Here is a 16,311-nt window from a genome sequence, read left to right on the forward strand (position 1 = left end):
GCTTTAAACGAAACGCAACGTTCATAGCTTATTAAAAATAGAAACAAAACGACATTAATTGAAGCAATATGTGAATCGTAATCTTTTCAGTTTCTTTTGTGGAATAACTAGATAATGGAACTTCAGACTTTTACATTAAACACCAGAGTTTCGGAAATAACTTACGCATCACATGTTGTATGCTCCTCCTCTCTTTATTTCTCTTGGCACGTGATTAGAGAGATAGAGGTGTATACGACATGTGAGACACAAGTTTCTGTCAAAGGAGCACTACAACAGTAAACTGTAGTCACCGTTAGAGCTATAATTTAATCTTAGCAACTTACAGGTTAAGCTTTGCGAATTTACATGAGTACTGAGCCCCCTTGAACTATCAAACCAGTATCATCCTAACGTCAACCACAGGTCCAAGTAGCCAGGTTTAAGAGTCATGAATCATGATTCCCGTCTCCACATGTTGAGCAATGTCCCTTCCTCGCTGCTGTAAAACTCTAACGAACTCATCCAAGCTTAAATTTCCATCTTGGTTGAAATCAAACAATTGGAAGACGATTTCCACCACGTTATCAGTGAGAGATACGCCACAAACCTGATATTGTACACATCATTCAATCAACATTATTACCATAAATAATTTGGATACGACAATCTGTTGCTATGGAGATCAAAGAATTAAACAAATATCAGCATCATACATGAGAAGCAGCACGTTGGAAATCCTCTCGCGTTAGCATCCCATTGACTTTGCCAAAGCTGAAAAGAGCCAAAGAAAAAGGCTGCAATTTTTTACGGAGCTCGGCAAAACTTTTGAATTCCTCAAATGTGATGCGCACGTCTCTAAGATGTGGTTTATTGCTCAATTCCTCAACCCGATCAAGCAAATTGCTTAGGTGACTCATATCGGCAGAAGAAACCATGGACAAAGCAAAGTCCCTTGCTAATATGGTTCCTCGTAGTTTATAGTCATAGTGGGAAAACTCCAACCTCACCATCTACAAAGGCATCACAGTGTGCAAATAAGAACAAATTTCTGAGGGAAAAAATGCACTCCATGCATTCCATAATCAAAGCATGGCGGGGTAGCATCATCAACCAGATGGGTATGAAGACAAAGTAAGTTCCGAAAATCTCGTACTGTTGTAATATAAGGTCAGGCTGAAAAATCAAACCAAAAAACCTAGACTGGAAGAATTCTATGTATATTCTTCTAGATGTATATTAGCCCTTACAAATATAATTTGAGTGCTTCTATTTAGTCAGTCCCCATAATTTACTCCGTAAGCCCCCTTTCTTTTCGTAAATTGTTCTACACAAATTTGAAAACAAATGCACACCAGAAAACGTATATTAGGTCTGTCATGTCTGAAAGTACAATACCAATTTTATGCAATAAAAGCGATCTAGGAAAATTTAACATAAATCAAACATTCTAAAATTCAAGGGAATGAAAAGGATTGGGAACTTACTTCATCCTGTAAATCTCTCAAAAATTTGACAAATTTATCAAGTTGGAGGGAATCCTTCCCATCTTTGCCAAAAAAGTACTCCACAAGCCCTCCATCTTCTACGGAACCATGGACTTTTAGCCCAGGCCGAAGTCCCGCCCTGTGGTAAGCGCCCTGTCTATTGCAGGCTCGCATCAAACCCATCACTTTCTTGAACTCTTCCTTATCAATTTGTCTATGTATCGATATAAAGAGTCAAATCAGATTCACAACCATAGTGGAAACAAGGAAGAACAATTACGAAACTTAGCTTGAAATTTGTACAAGTACTAACCCACTATCATCGAGGTCAAACATTTTAAAAGCGATACAGAAACTTGATTCTGGGATGCTGAGTAGTGTTACAAAGAAAATATACCTGTGATGAAGAACATTGTTAGAGGAGGAAAAGATCCAACATCCGCTTACTTCATCAGCCATAACACGTAAAAGTAGAACTCACTCTTTAAAAGAAATATGCCCATCATTGTTTACATCAAAAAGCATAAAAAATTCAGAAGGAGAACAGCGCAAATCACCAGGATTCCTTTCCCCTCTCAAATATCCATCTCTAACAAGGTTGGACTCAGATGGAGGGAAGACGGGCACAATTGCCCTCATAAGATCTCCCGGTGTCATAAGTAACTCTCCATCTGCAGTACTAGAGGATGCAAAGTACTCAAAAACCTTCATGTAAAACAACAGTCATCGGTCAACAGGAAGTTATATCATTAGATAATTCTCCTTAGGAAAAGTTTAACTCGAGTTTTCAATCGCATAATTGTTACAAGGAGAAAGAGAACAGATTTAAAAAAACGGAGAGACGGATACATGCTACAACATACTGGGTAAATAAAACTAAAAGTGACAATAATTAAGATGGCCATCGTATAGCCTAAACAACAATTAGTAAAACAACATGAAAGGGTACAATACTTAACAATAGACGAGATCTAACATACAATGAGCAAAAACAACGAGTGCGCGTCGAATTCAGTATTAGAGGAATGTGTTTAGGAATCGTGACATCTATGCCGTCGGGCATTGTCAACTAAAGTTCTGTTTTTGTTTGCACCCAGTTCTCGAAACTCCTTTCGATGCCATCAATTATTTCCTAGGCTTAATTAACTTAGTATGCAATGATAAAAATTCCAAATTAGACTGTATAAACAATGAGTTATCAGATAATCTGAAATTAATTATGTTCTCATATCTTATTAATATGGTGAGTACCTTCTCCGGCGGACTCCGCAACCTTATGCGCTTCTCGTAGTTGAAGAAAATCTTTCTCCTATAAGCATCTGCAAGACCCAATTAACAAAATTAAATCAAAAAATAAAATAAAAATTCCAAACAAAATTGAAATGTTCAGAGTATTCAGAAGCCACTTTACTTGCCTCCGAAGAGAAACCCAGGGCCAATTTCGGGCAAAGACAACTTCCGTAAAAAGGACCGTGACGGCCGATCCTCCACGGCCAGTCCCGACTCCGCCGTTGACCAGTCAGCGAACGATGACGTTTTGAATAAATCGGAATCGGGGGAAGACCAGTACAGAAGACCTACTCCCGAGCCCACCGCGAAGCCCGAGATCCATTTGAGGAACGAGCCATGGAAGGGGTTTTGGGGAGGGTTTGACTCGAAGTTCGACGCGGCGATCAGAGAGAGAGGCGACGACGGTTGTGGTGAGGCGGACAGTTGGCGGACTGGGATGCGTTTGTGGATGGACGGTGTGGATCGAATTAGGGATCGTAAGCGGGACATGGGAAAATTTTGCGCAAAATGTTGCAGAGATAGGAAAGGACGGAGACGACGACGTTGTGAAAGTTGGAGAAGGAAACGATGATAAGGGAATCTGGGCCGTCAGATTTGTACAAAAAAAAAACCGGGGGCGGGACCGCGCGCACATGGTATGTATGTTGGGTCGGTGAATGTATTATGGGCCTGTAAAGGCCCAAAAAAGGATTGAACATGGCCCAAATTGTTCCCATTTTATTTTTTTGGTGAATAGCCCAAATTTAGAAAACTAGATGTAAAATGATAAACTCGTTTATTAACGATCATGAGATTTGTATGTAAATAGATCAGTTTAACGTGAATCATGATTTTATCACCTCACTATTGAATGACCTTTTGGTATATATACGAAACGTTGGATAGGTACTGAGTGAGTGAATTAACAACTTATAAGTTTACTATGGTTAAATTTAATTCTTTTGAGATATTTGAGAAAACTAAATATTGAACTATAATCGAGAACAATAATATATTTTTGACGACCATAAAACAACCTAAATATTACTAGCGTCCACAACCGGCTCAAATTGTATGCAAGTGGCGTCAATGCACACTGTTCTCGTATTTTGCTAGCCCCAAACTTTTGTTTTCATGTATATATAATATATATATTGTTATGTGCAAAATATTACAAGGCTAACGGTCATGTGCTTCCTAGTTTTCACAAGCGTAATGGGTTCGAACCCCATACTTGGCAAAGCCTAGAGTCAAATCATATTTTATTGTTACCTGATGCTCTGCATTGATATGGATGGCAACTCCAAAATCACTTGGAGGATCGAAAACTATGAATTACTAATGTGTGTACTTGATAAAAAAGTTAAGATATTGATGCTTTGAAATTTTTATATCATAATTAATTGGGTTAAAATGTAAACTGAGGAGATGCTTCCGTTGTTTTTTTAGCGACTCAAAGATATTATATATATATATATATATATATATATATATATACAAAAATAAGATGGGTCATTTCTATTGCCATACAAAAATAAGATATGCCATTTTGTGTTCAAATATTATTTCCAACCCTCAATTCTGGATTAGTCCACCACTATTTTTTTTGGGATACTTTGAATGCGGTTCTTAATTATCAATATTCTTTGATTGAAACCTTGTTAGTTTTTAGTTTTTTATTGAGGTCCCTAACATTAATGTAATAACGTAAGTTACTATATTTTTTTAATTAAAAATTAAAAATTGAAATTTTTAATTGTTTATATTAATTAGATTTTAAATAAAACCCATAATTTATGGGATTAAAAATAATAAAATATAAATTATACTCTCTATTATATTTTGTGTGTGTGTGTATATACACATATATGCATGGGTACAATAACCAAAATTAACAAAAAAAGTTATTGTACAAAAACATGGATACATTCTCAAATCAACGAAGAAGAATGTACCCATATAAGTTTAAACATGGATTAAAAATTTTGAAAGGATTTTATATTAAAAAAAAGGGTACATTTTAAATATAACAAATTGATATATTTGAGAATAGGTACATTTAAGATTAAAAAATTGAGAATCTTTATAAATATATAAAAAAAACTAATAGGTACAAACTTAATTTAATTTAATTTATTATTATTTTGGAAATGTTTGAATTGAAAATTAATTAGAAGTTTAATAGAGGTGTGAGTATTAAACCCTAAATTAATTACTAATTTTTATATTAAAAATTATATAATAAACATATAAATTCATTATCACATTAATTGCTAAGGACTTGAATCAAATTTTGAGAACTAATAAGGTCTTAGTCAATGAACAGTAAGAACTAGGGACCGGATACTAATTTTTCCATTTTTTTTCCTTTGTTTCATTTATTTCTATTCTCAGTCATCTCTTATCATATCATCCTTCACACATAGTGTGTATACGTGATTATAGATTTCACACAAACTACGTCTCGTGTTCATGTAATTTAGTTTCCACTATTTTATCTCGTTTTATCCAAGTGTGTGTGTGTGTGTGTATATATATATTTTTTAATGAAAAGAAAAAAAGTAATGTATAGTTGATTGATAGAATATTAAGTAGGAAGTTGTTTTTTCCTTTTTCTACATATCAAGAAGAGTGAAACTGAACTCAAAACATCGAATGTCAAAACATAATTTTGACTAATCAAACTGCAAGTCTCTTACATTTTGCGGTTCATGCAAGCTTATAAATTATCTCATATTTATAAACAAAATTATGTTGATCTAACGATTTAGACAATTTTGGTGAACTTAAAGCCCATCAAGCAAAAGATATAAAAGCGTGGGATGAGGTACATGTCCACCTCAAATTATTATCCTTCCTTTCCTTGTTCTTCTGCACACACACACAAGCAATTCGCTGTAAATATAGAACAAGGAAAGAAAGAATAGTGGACATGGACCTCCCAACAACCACCTCAAATTAAAGTTTGAACTTCGGAGATGCTTCTCCAAATGTCGGTCAGCTGTCCATCATACAAACTAGCCCGTAAGCACACACTGTGTGTATGTGAACAATTTCATTTTTTTTTTTTGTTTTATTTATTTATTAAGGAGTGTGATTAGTTTTTAAAATTTTAAAAATAGTATGAAAAAAATGATGATAGAACAATTTATCTCAATAAGTGCATATTTTATCTTAATATTACACAATTACTGTTTTGTCCTCCTTATGTAAATATTATGTATCAAAAGTGAGGGTAAAATATGAAAAATAGGAATAAGATTGTCATTTTATCAAAAGATACAAAATTACTATTTTGCCCTCCTTATGTAAGTGTTGTGTATCAAAAGTGAGGGTAAAATTGAAAAAAAAAACAAAAATTTGACAAGCAGGGTTCTCTTAATAATAGTATAGATGTATGGCCCACTAACTCAATTCCATCCAGCTTAACCATCACGGGTGATTAGTAGTCGAGAATGAATTCCAGGTTCGTATTTCCCATTGTAAATCCTGAGTTCGATTCTTATTGCTAGTATTTCCCACCGCAGGTTCTGAGTTTGATTCCAAAATTCCGTTCCATAAGTGTTAATTTTCAAAATTTTCAAAAGTCCCATAAATATTTTTGTTGTTGTAGTAACTAATCTCCCACGAAAATTATTACCTTCACACCTGCACTAAACCACGAAAGCGACAAGGAACAAAAGTTAGAAAAAATAAACGAACGAAGAATAATTAGAGAAAAATAAATTAAAGAATAAATCATCAAATAATTCAAAAGAATATACCTTGAACGAAAACAAAAGCAACCCCGTAAGCCAATACGACGGAGTGAACGGACGGACGCACGTAACGGACAACGCAAACGCCGAGAACAACGCACTGAACGGAACGGTGACGGACGGAGACGGCAAACATAACGGAACACCCCAAACGTGGCAAACACAAATGGATTGAACTCAACTGTTGTGTCGCTGATGGATTGACCTGCTAGCTTGATAACTCGTCCGAGTTGGTTGAGGCGACTCATGTGGGCCATCGGAAGGATCTGGTCGGATCGGATTAGCAGCGGCCGCGATGTGCGACTCCGAGTTTGACTCGCCGAGTTCAAAGATCGGAAAAACAGCGAAATGGCCGAAAATAACCAATATGTGTCTGTTCTGTCACTCTGTAAAACAAAAATCAAAGAGATCGATGTGAATCGTAACTCGCCGCTAGTCGTGGGAGGTCGACATGACGGAGAGCCGGCTCGGCCGTGGCTGAAACCCAGCTCTCCGCCTGCTGGTGAGCGCAATGTGAAACCCAGTGAACGTGGGCCAGATAAACCCACAAGCCCAGGACACAACCTTTTATTCAAATCCAAACCGGATGACCCGACCAACACCTTCTCTTTGCTCCTCTGCCAGATAGAAAGAATTTTAAACTCGATTCACACAATCAATGGCGGCTGAACCCCCACAGGAACCCGGATCCACAAGCTTCTCCACCGCCGTCAACGGCGGCAAGAAGTTGGAGGAATGCCAAACCATGATCCAGAGGAGCCTCCGGAGTACGTTCCTACTTTCCCTCGCGTTTTATTTTCCTTTAAACAAATTCATTTCATGAATTCTAATGTTTGCTCAGGGTTTAGGGTTTTAGGTCTTCTAGGGTTTATCTTTGAATTCCGTTTGTTATCTGCAACCAAGCATGGTTTCTCAGTCGTTTGTTATCTTCGACAGCTCCGATGGTGAAATTTCTGTTGAAGCATTTGGAGCAGTCTGGGTGTGGGATTGGGGACAGGTTCATCAAGGCCATTAATTGCAATAAGCAGATTGCTGGCGGTTATATTCGCGGCGAAGGGGTACAATTCAATCGCTATTTCTCTTCGTTTCTATTTGTTTAGTTGAAAAGCTCTGATTTTTTCAGATTTCAGCAAACTTCATTTCGCAATTGGAATTTAGCAAATGCAATAGAATCTGCATATTACTACTTCGAATGAACATTGTGTTTCGAAAGTTTCAATCTTCGAGTGAACTGAGTGGCGGAACATAGTTTCTTGCCATTCAGTTATCTCGGCCAATTGATTCTTTGTAGAAGAATTCTGTTACAGTTCGGAATAGTAAATGTTTGTGGGATGAGCTTGTTCTGAATCTGATATATTTATCTGTTCTCTATGTCTGCATTTGTACTAGATACTGGTGTGTAGTAATCACATGACAATGCAAGACGATGTCAACCAAGTAGTGATACACGAGCTAATCCACGCTTTTGACGATTGTCGTGCTAAAAACTTGGACTGGGCTAATTGTGCTCATCATGCTTGCAGTGAGGTGTGCGTTGATATAGCAACTGAATCTTTTTCTTGTACTGGACGTAGTGTAATCTTCAAACCTCAAGTTTATTTATATTTTTCACAAGTATTTACATACCGTCATTCTGGAACAGATTCGTGCTGCCCATCTAAGTGGTGACTGCCACTATAAAAGGGAATTGTTGCGGGGTTTTGTAAAGATTCGAGGTCATGAACAAGTGAGTTATTTGGCTTCAATTTAAATAAAAATTAAAGATATACTCTTCTGGATACTTTCTTTGCGTACAAAGCGAACTAGTCTTTACCTTATTTTGATTTGGAAAGATGAATGCCAAAGACCTACGGTTGTAGGAAGGGGGAAACAGCCCTTTTCATATATAACAAAGTTTGGATTTGTACCGAATACAAAGTCATTTGATTTCTCTTGTTCTTTGATTGTCTCACTGTCAATTAAAAAATAGGGGTTTTAATGAATCATGGTAATTGGTTGAAATAAACTGGAGATGCAGAAAATCTCCCATATTCTTAGTTGTTTTCCATTTGCTCTAATTTATTGTTTGTAGACTGACTGTATCTTGTCATTGGATTCTTGATTTGACATTGGAAGGATTGTGTGAGACGAAGAGTTATGAAATCAGTCATTTGTAATCCGCATTGCTCAGAAGCAGCCGCAAAGGATGCCATGGAAGCTGTTTGGGATGTTTGTTACAATGATACCCAGCCCTTTGACAGAGCTCCTTAAGAAACAGTACTAGGTATTTTCCTGATCGCAACCCAACTGTCAACTCCATGTTTTTCAAAATTTTAGTTTGGCATTGCAGGAGACTGCCCATTAAGAGAAACAGGGTTGTTCCCTTATTATTATTTTTTTGGTTGCATAAGATATATTCAATTAAAAAAATCATTTTCTTCCTTTACATGGCTGTATGAAGAAATTTTACTGTATCAGATTGTCATACAAATTGTACACCGATAACAGTTGTTTTTTGTGCTTACATTTCAAAGTAATGCCAACTTATCGTGTTTATTTTTCCTTCAAATTTGACGAACTACGTGTTGTTTTATTAATACATATCCAAAGTGTGCAACTTGAATGTTGATCATGGGCATTGTAGAAGAGAGTTTCTATCAGAAAAATACCATGTTCATCGAAAACGACCCCTGCAGTTCTTTGATGTGTATGGTCAGGCCAACAAAACGACCATGTAATTTATTGGTTCTACTAAGTAGTAACTAGATGAGCCTGTTCTGCAGACCCCATAATGTTAGAGGCTATTACTCACAGTTCGGGATCTTGGACCATATGGTGATCACATGGATATCCCTTTTTCTTTCTGGATTTTGATTCTAATTAGATTTAGAGGGAGCCTTGGCCGAGGCTTGGGGTGTTCGAGCCTCGGCGGGCTTCTGGGAGCTAGAGGTGAAGGAGAGGGACTAGTCTCAGACTTGGGGGATGCAGCCGGACTGGTGGACTTCTTTCCGGAAGCTGATGAGTCACTCTTGGTCTTGGATGATGGTGAACTGGCTGGCGCCGATTGGGGCGTTGATGATGGTGCAGACTTAGGTGAAGAAGATGGAGAGGACGGTGGAGACTTGGCGGATGGCGCTGGTCCAACACCATTATGATTCCCAACATCCAATTAGGATGGTGATCAATTTGGTCCAACACCATTTTTCCTCCCTAGCTTACTTACACACCCTTTTTTACTTCTCTCACACCTTTGGTTTTCGGCCGTTGGATCAGATGAATTAAAGAAGATCGACGGACAAAAATTAATAAGGGTGTGTGAGAAGTAAAAAAGGATGTGTGGATAGCACACCCCTACTTTTATTCTCACCTCTTATCATATCATATTTACACGTATTGTGTGTACGTTATTATAGATTCATCCTCCTAACTTCATAGGATGATTCAGTCAAAGGGCATGCGAATTACATGTTGTGTTCATGTCAATTTAATTTTTATAATTTTACCTCCTTTTTTTCAAAAAAAAAAATTATGAAAAGAAAAAAAAATTAATATATTACTTCGTTTTGATCTTCTTCTCATCAGTTCTTAAACCCCTATAGTCCAAGTGACAAGTGTAGAAGGAATAAGTGGGACAACATGTACATTGCGTGTTATTATATAGTTGATTGGTAGAATATTGAACTAGGAGGTTTTTTTTTTCCTTTCTTTTAGTAGTGTAAAACATATCGAGATGATTGAAATCGCACTCAAAATTTAGATGCTAGAAAACGGTTTTGATTAGCCGAACTGCAAATCTCTTACATCATGCGCTCGATGAAATTTAGAAATAATCTCATATTTATAAGCGAAATTATGTTTATCTAACAGTTTAGACAATTTTAGAAGCGTGAAATCCAATGAGCAATGATACAAAGCGTCAGTACACATCCACCTCAAACCTAGACATCAAGAGAGTGACCCCGCATGCGTTCGATGCAAGAAAACATATCATCATCCTTCCTTTCCTTTCCTTGTTCTTCAAGGACGTTGGATTGTGGATGCCACTTGCACACCAAGCAATTCTATGTAAATATGTAACAAGGAAACAAAGAATAATGGACCTCCCAACAACCACCTCGAATTAAAGTTTGAACTTTGGAGATGCTTCTCCAAAGCTCCGTCAGCTTTCCATCATACAAATTTCTGGTCCACCACCTCCAGGCTCCAACTCAATTCCGGAAAGGAATCATCTCCGGATCCCTTTTTCTTTATCCATCAAATTAGAAAATCTGTGACATTGAAATTTAATCTAACGGTTGAAGTTATTATAACTTTTAAAGTGAGCTTCTGTTTGTAACCGTTGTATTAAATTTCAACGACACAGATTTCCTGATTTAGTGAATTAGAAGGAATGGATCCTCTCTTGATCCCTTTCCCTCAATTCCATCTAGCTTTTTCCTTTATTTTTTTTTCTTTTATTATTGGTCCTTTTATTATTACTATTTTATTTTTTTATTTTTTTAATTCTCCCCATCACGGCACCCATCACGCTTGGCGCCAGATTAAACGTTAAGGAATATAAATGGGGCCAGGTCACGCTCTTTGGCTTTTACTCCCCTTCTCTTAAAGGATTAAAGGAGGTAGATTGTCCGCCCTCCTCCTGTTTGAATTCATTTCTCATCCCTTCTTATTCGTGCTCTCATCCCTTTCTATTCGTGCTCTCACGGTTAAATCACGTCAATATTTTATATTTTTATTTCTTTTTATCTTATTATTTCTAAAAAAAAAATTAATATAAAATGTTGATATAATTTAACCGTAACTGCACAAAATAGAAGAAGATGAGAAGAGCAGACAATCTACCTCCTCTCTTAAAACCGACGGTCCAAAATAATTATAATCTAACCCGCCATTCGATCTTAATCCCACAATTCAAAAGATAATACATTGCATTTTTCTAAATAATATTTTGAGTCTCAGTGACATCATTCTTCGTCTCAATAACCTTCTTCTTCGTCTCAATAACCTTGGTGTTTTGAAATTTAAATAATGTTTCAAGTCTGAATAACACAGCTTTCTTGGTGTTTTCATGTTAACATTAAACTTATATTTTTCATTCCTTAAATCCAATTATTATCTATTTTTACCTCAATTTTATTTCTTTTTAACTTGTTTGGTCATAATAATATATTCTTCCCAAGAAGGTTCAATTTGTCAAATGGGAGGCGCCAACTCCAATGTTCAGTTCCAAAAGTCATGTTCAAAATTTTCAAAAGTCCCACGAATATATATTTATATTTTTTAAACAATCTCCCACGGAAATTATCAGCCAATACCTTCACACCTGCAATAAACCACGAAAGCTAACAGGAACAAAAGTCAGAGAAAATAAATTAACGAGTAAATAATTAGAAAAATAAATTATCGAATAAATAATCAAATAGTTCAAAAGAATATACCTTCAACGGACCCAAACGAAACCTGGTATACCAATACGACGGACTGAACGGACGGAACGCACGTATCGGACAACGCGAACGCACTGAACGGAACGGTGACGGACGGAGACGGCAAACATAACGGAACACCCCAAACGCCGCAAACACAAACGGATTGAACTCAACCGCGGTGTCACTAATGGTTTGAACTGCTAGTTAATTTGTCCTTAATCAGATTTTAATTAGGGGGATTAATTGGGGGATTAGATCAGATTGTCCAACAACTGTCCTTCCAATTTTCGATAGCAATCAATTACAAATATGGGGTTTCTCTTTCACAGGGTTTCTTGACTTGACGTCGGTTCCGTTCCGTGTATCCCCAAAAGTGCAAAACTCGCAGGCTTGACTCGGCGCCGCCGCTTCATAACTCGTCCGAGTTGGTTGAGGTGACTCATCTGGGCCATCGGATGTATCTGGTCGGATCGGATCACTGTGCGCTCCGAGTTCGACTCGCCGGGTTCAAAGATCGGAAAAAGAGAGAAATGGCCGAAAATAACCAACCTGTCTGTTCTGTCACTCTGTAAATGAAAAATCAGAGAGATCGATGTGAATCGTAACTCGCCTCTAGTCGTGGGCGGTGGACATGACGGAGAGCCGGCTCGGCCGCGGCTGAAACCCAGCTCTCCGCCGCTGCTGGTGAGCGCAAGGCCGAATCAGGGCGGTCAAGGCACGCTTCACCCACTCGCCTTCGACTCCACCGATTCGAACCAGCGAGTTCGTCATAGCGGATCTGCGCATATTCAACCTGTTCGACGGGAAAGATCCGGTGTTTTGACTCCCTCCCTGGTTCTTGTGGAGGCTGCAGCGAAACGATCCCGGATGCGACGTCGGCGAGCACATACAGGTCTTCTTCGGCATCGAAATCGGGCCGCTTTTCTTCGAAACGGCGATGGATCGGTTCGAATGATGGTTGGGAGAGATGGATCGGTGGTCGATGGAGAATCGGACGGACGGAGACGGAGAGGAGGAGGTATAGAGATTGACACGCGTCGGAGACGCTGATCGGTGGTGGTGGTGGTGGTTATTGTGGATCTGCTGATTGTAGTAGTGGTGGTCCTGGTGGTGTTGGAAGAAGGTGGAAGCCGGAGACGAGAAGCTGGAGCTTGTCGAAGAAGCGAAACCTGATGCGGATCCATTGGAAGCTGCGTAGAACCTCCCAGAAGGCGAGAGCGAGCGGAGCACCGGTCCGCTTCCATTGGACCGGGTTCTCGCTCTCGATGAATAGGATGCGGTCGCCATTGGAGAGAGTAGAGAGAGAAAGTAAGTGATGAGAGGAGAGAGAAACGAGAGAGAGAGAGGTCTTTTTTCCCTAAAGGCCCCTAGGGCGTTGGATTTGGCAAACCTATCGAGTTTCAAGGGCCGGTTTTATAGATCAGGAAGGGGGATGGCGGGTGGTAATTAGGAGGATATCTGGGGGTTATCTGGAAATCCCGGTTTGCAGGATTGGTGGGTTTTCTGACATTGGGAATCTTATCCAACGGCTGGAGTGATGGGGACTGGCCGAACAGGACGAAAGTTGGAGCCGCTTGTTCAGCTTCTGCTGTGGGGCCACTCCAGAGCAGGCCACGTACAAACTCTATGGAAACGCTTGCGTTTGAAAGGACGAGAGGCCCAGTAATCTTCTCTTAATTACGTATTGCCATTGGCTCGTTCGGCGTGTAATCCCTTATCTAACCCCACACTTTTGGGCTTTATTCTCCTAGGTCCCTAGGTTTATTGCTTTTTTACTATTTTATTAATATAAACTAGCAGGCACACACAAAGTGTGTGAGAAAATTTTTTATTTTTGTTTTTGAAATAGAATGAGAGGAAGAGAGTGATAGAAAATGTGGGAGTGAGAAGTTTTATTATTTTTTTTAAATTAGAGATATGTTATAATTACATGTAGGTGATGTTTTGAAAAAAAACCAGTAAAATTTGGTTACGTGAAATTACATTTCTACCTCATATTTCTTATTAATGTTCTGTTTTAATTAGATGACTAAACTGGTAATTTCATAGAGTTTTGGTTGACAGTAAGTGTTTTATACTAGCATTTGCCTACATATTTTGTGTGTATGAACACATTTTTTTAGAAAATGAGAAGGATAGAGGGACAGAGAGAAAACGTGGGAGGAGTGAGAGGTTTTTTTTTAGTGTTTTTTTTTTTAATATTGGAGGTATATTAACATCATCTGTAGGTGAGGCTTTATTAAAAAATAGTAAAATTTAGACATATGAAATTACATTATTACCCATTATTTTTTTGTATAATAAAAGATTAATTTATCTTTTCATCATGTTTTTTATTGACAAAGAGGTTTCATTAATCAGTAGAGATTTATACAATTAGGGTGTGTTTGTTTGGCTTCACTAACCTTCACTAGACTAGACTAGACTAAAAGTTAGTGTAGTGTTGTGTTTGTTAATCACAAGGACTAACTTTAGTGGGACTAGGTGGGACTCGTCCCGACTATCGACCTCGCTAGAGGGTCTCAGATAGTCCCCCCAAAATGAAGCGGACTGCTAAGACCGCTATTTGCTTCGTCTACTTTGTCTACTCGCGTCGCGTTCTCTTCCTACTGGACGACCTCGCCGTCAAATCCTCCCACTCTCTCCCCACATGGATCTTCCCTTGCTATATCTCTGTGCACCGCCAACCCAAACCACCACCTGAATCCCAAAATCTATTTACCACCACCGATGGGTCGGGCTCAATCCGTGGATCAATTAGAAAGGAGAAAGTTTACTTGATATTACGATCAGCTGAGGGCTGGGGTTGACGACCGAAGGCTAGGTTTGAAAGTTGAGGTTCGAAGACAGAGGTTTGAAGGCAAAAACGGATTGCAAAGATCTGCTAGAGAAATTGGATCAATTTGGGTTTTTCCAAGCACTACTCTCTCTTTTGATCTTTGGGATCCAAGCAGTGAACTTGTCATCTGGGATTTTAACAATTTGTCTAGTTTAAAAGATCTGTTGGAAAATTGGATTGTTTGGGTTTATTTTTAATTGGGTTCAATTGGGTTTTCTGGATTTGAATAATTGGTGATATAGATCGGTTCTTTTGTTTTGGTCATTTTTTGTTTTACATTTATTCTTCGAATTTATGTTGTTCTTACATTGAAGATAAAGATTTGGAAATGTTGATTGTGCTGTTCTTCAATGGATATTTTACAAGTTGTTTGGTTGTTGAGAAAACTGACGAAGAATCGTAATTTTATTTGCCATAGATTGTGGGTTATGGATGCATGTTTGATTCCAACTGTGGTTGCAATGTCTGAAAATTAGTTGAGTTTCTTTTGACGTTGAGAGCTCAAAAGCCCCCGTTTCTTTCGAACATTGATAACTATTTCATTATCCTTATTTTTAGTCCGACACTGCACCAAACGTTTCACTAAGCTAGTCCAGCTTAGCTTAGTCTAGTCTAAGCCAGTCCAGTTTAGTCCCTGCAACTAGTCCAGTCCGAGACAGTCCGGTACAACAAACGCACCCTTATATTGTTTTACCTTTTTAAAATAAGAAGACCGGTAGGTTTGGTTGTTTATCTATTTTTTTCGAATTTTGGTATGGAGGCAAAAAATGGGGCAGGGTGGTTCAGGATAATAATGATGCAGTTGGTCCCTTTACGTTGAATTTAATCTTTTTAGGCGAGTGGGCACTTGGTTGCTCAAATTAGTGGAATTCTTAATCCACTTTTTTAACCTTTTTTTTTTTCTTTTTGTTCTTACCTTTGTCTAGGAAAAATGCAAATCTTCGTATTCACTCGAAGAATCAAGAAAGAAATAAAAAACAAAGTTAAAGAATCTTTTTACATAGGAGAATTATCTTCCTTTCTATTTTCATTCTCTTCTCTTTTTTATTCTTACATATTATTTTTTGTCTTCTTCTTGCTATTAAAAAATTAACACAAAGCGTCGACATGACTTAACTGTAACCGTTCAAATAGAAGAGAAGAAATGGGAAGAGAATCATACTTCTCCCTTTATATGTCTAGTGAATTAAGACATACACTAGAGAGAATTTGGACGTGAAGGGAAACATATATTTTATATACAAAAATATATATAAACTGATGTTCATGAATGTCAAACCACATGTTGATAGGTATACAAAGAATGAGTAAACTAAGATCTAGTGTATTCTTTTTTATTAGTAAGTAGAATGTTTTAAGTTATATTCTCGTCAAAGGTAAATTTGAACTAGAATATTCCTAACTCATTGTGAGGCTCAGCACATCCTCTCATCTTTAGTGTAGATAATATCGTTTGTAAAAAAAAAAAACGATTATAATAGTTTAGGAGTTTGATCAAATTCAAAACTATGAGAATTTGGCCAAATTTGTGGTGTGAGACCAAAGTATCGTTCAATTTTGATGACCGAGTT

General features: G+C 37.7%; 3 protein-coding genes across 3 annotated transcripts; 1 reads left to right on the forward strand and 2 right to left on the reverse strand.

Moving 5' to 3' along the window:
• Positions 1-71: 71 nt before the first annotated feature.
• Positions 72-3,340, reverse strand: LOC103456230 (calcium uptake protein, mitochondrial). The gene is made up of 7 exons (XM_008395907.4): positions 2,882-3,340; positions 2,718-2,785; positions 1,948-2,171; positions 1,780-1,863; positions 1,467-1,680; positions 696-992; positions 72-589 (listed from the first exon to the last, which is right to left on the reverse strand). Exons 1-7 carry the CDS (start codon positions 3,243-3,245, stop codon positions 422-424), a joined length of 1,419 nt encoding a protein of 472 aa, XP_008394129.1. The 5' UTR covers positions 3,246-3,340; the 3' UTR covers positions 72-421.
• A 3,135-nt stretch (positions 3,341-6,475) lies between these two features.
• LOC103456248 (mitochondrial inner membrane protease ATP23) lies at positions 6,476-9,041 on the forward strand. Its single transcript, XM_008395931.4, has 5 exons — positions 6,476-7,260; positions 7,430-7,551; positions 7,883-8,020; positions 8,136-8,219; positions 8,609-9,041. Exons 1-5 carry the CDS (start codon positions 7,152-7,154, stop codon positions 8,741-8,743), a joined length of 588 nt encoding a protein of 195 aa, XP_008394153.1. The 5' UTR covers positions 6,476-7,151; the 3' UTR covers positions 8,744-9,041.
• A 3,121-nt stretch (positions 9,042-12,162) lies between these two features.
• On the reverse strand, positions 12,163-13,292 carry LOC103456247 (uncharacterized). Its single transcript, XM_008395930.4, has one exon. The coding sequence runs from the start codon at positions 13,186-13,188 to the stop codon at positions 12,514-12,516; it is 675 nt and encodes a 224-aa protein (XP_008394152.1). The 5' UTR covers positions 13,189-13,292; the 3' UTR covers positions 12,163-12,513.
• Between the last annotated feature and the right edge of the window lie 3,019 nt (positions 13,293-16,311).

Source organism: Malus domestica, chromosome 15 (genome assembly GCF_042453785.1).
Source record: "Malus domestica chromosome 15, GDT2T_hap1".
NCBI lineage: Eukaryota > Viridiplantae > Streptophyta > Magnoliopsida > Rosales > Rosaceae > Malus > Malus domestica.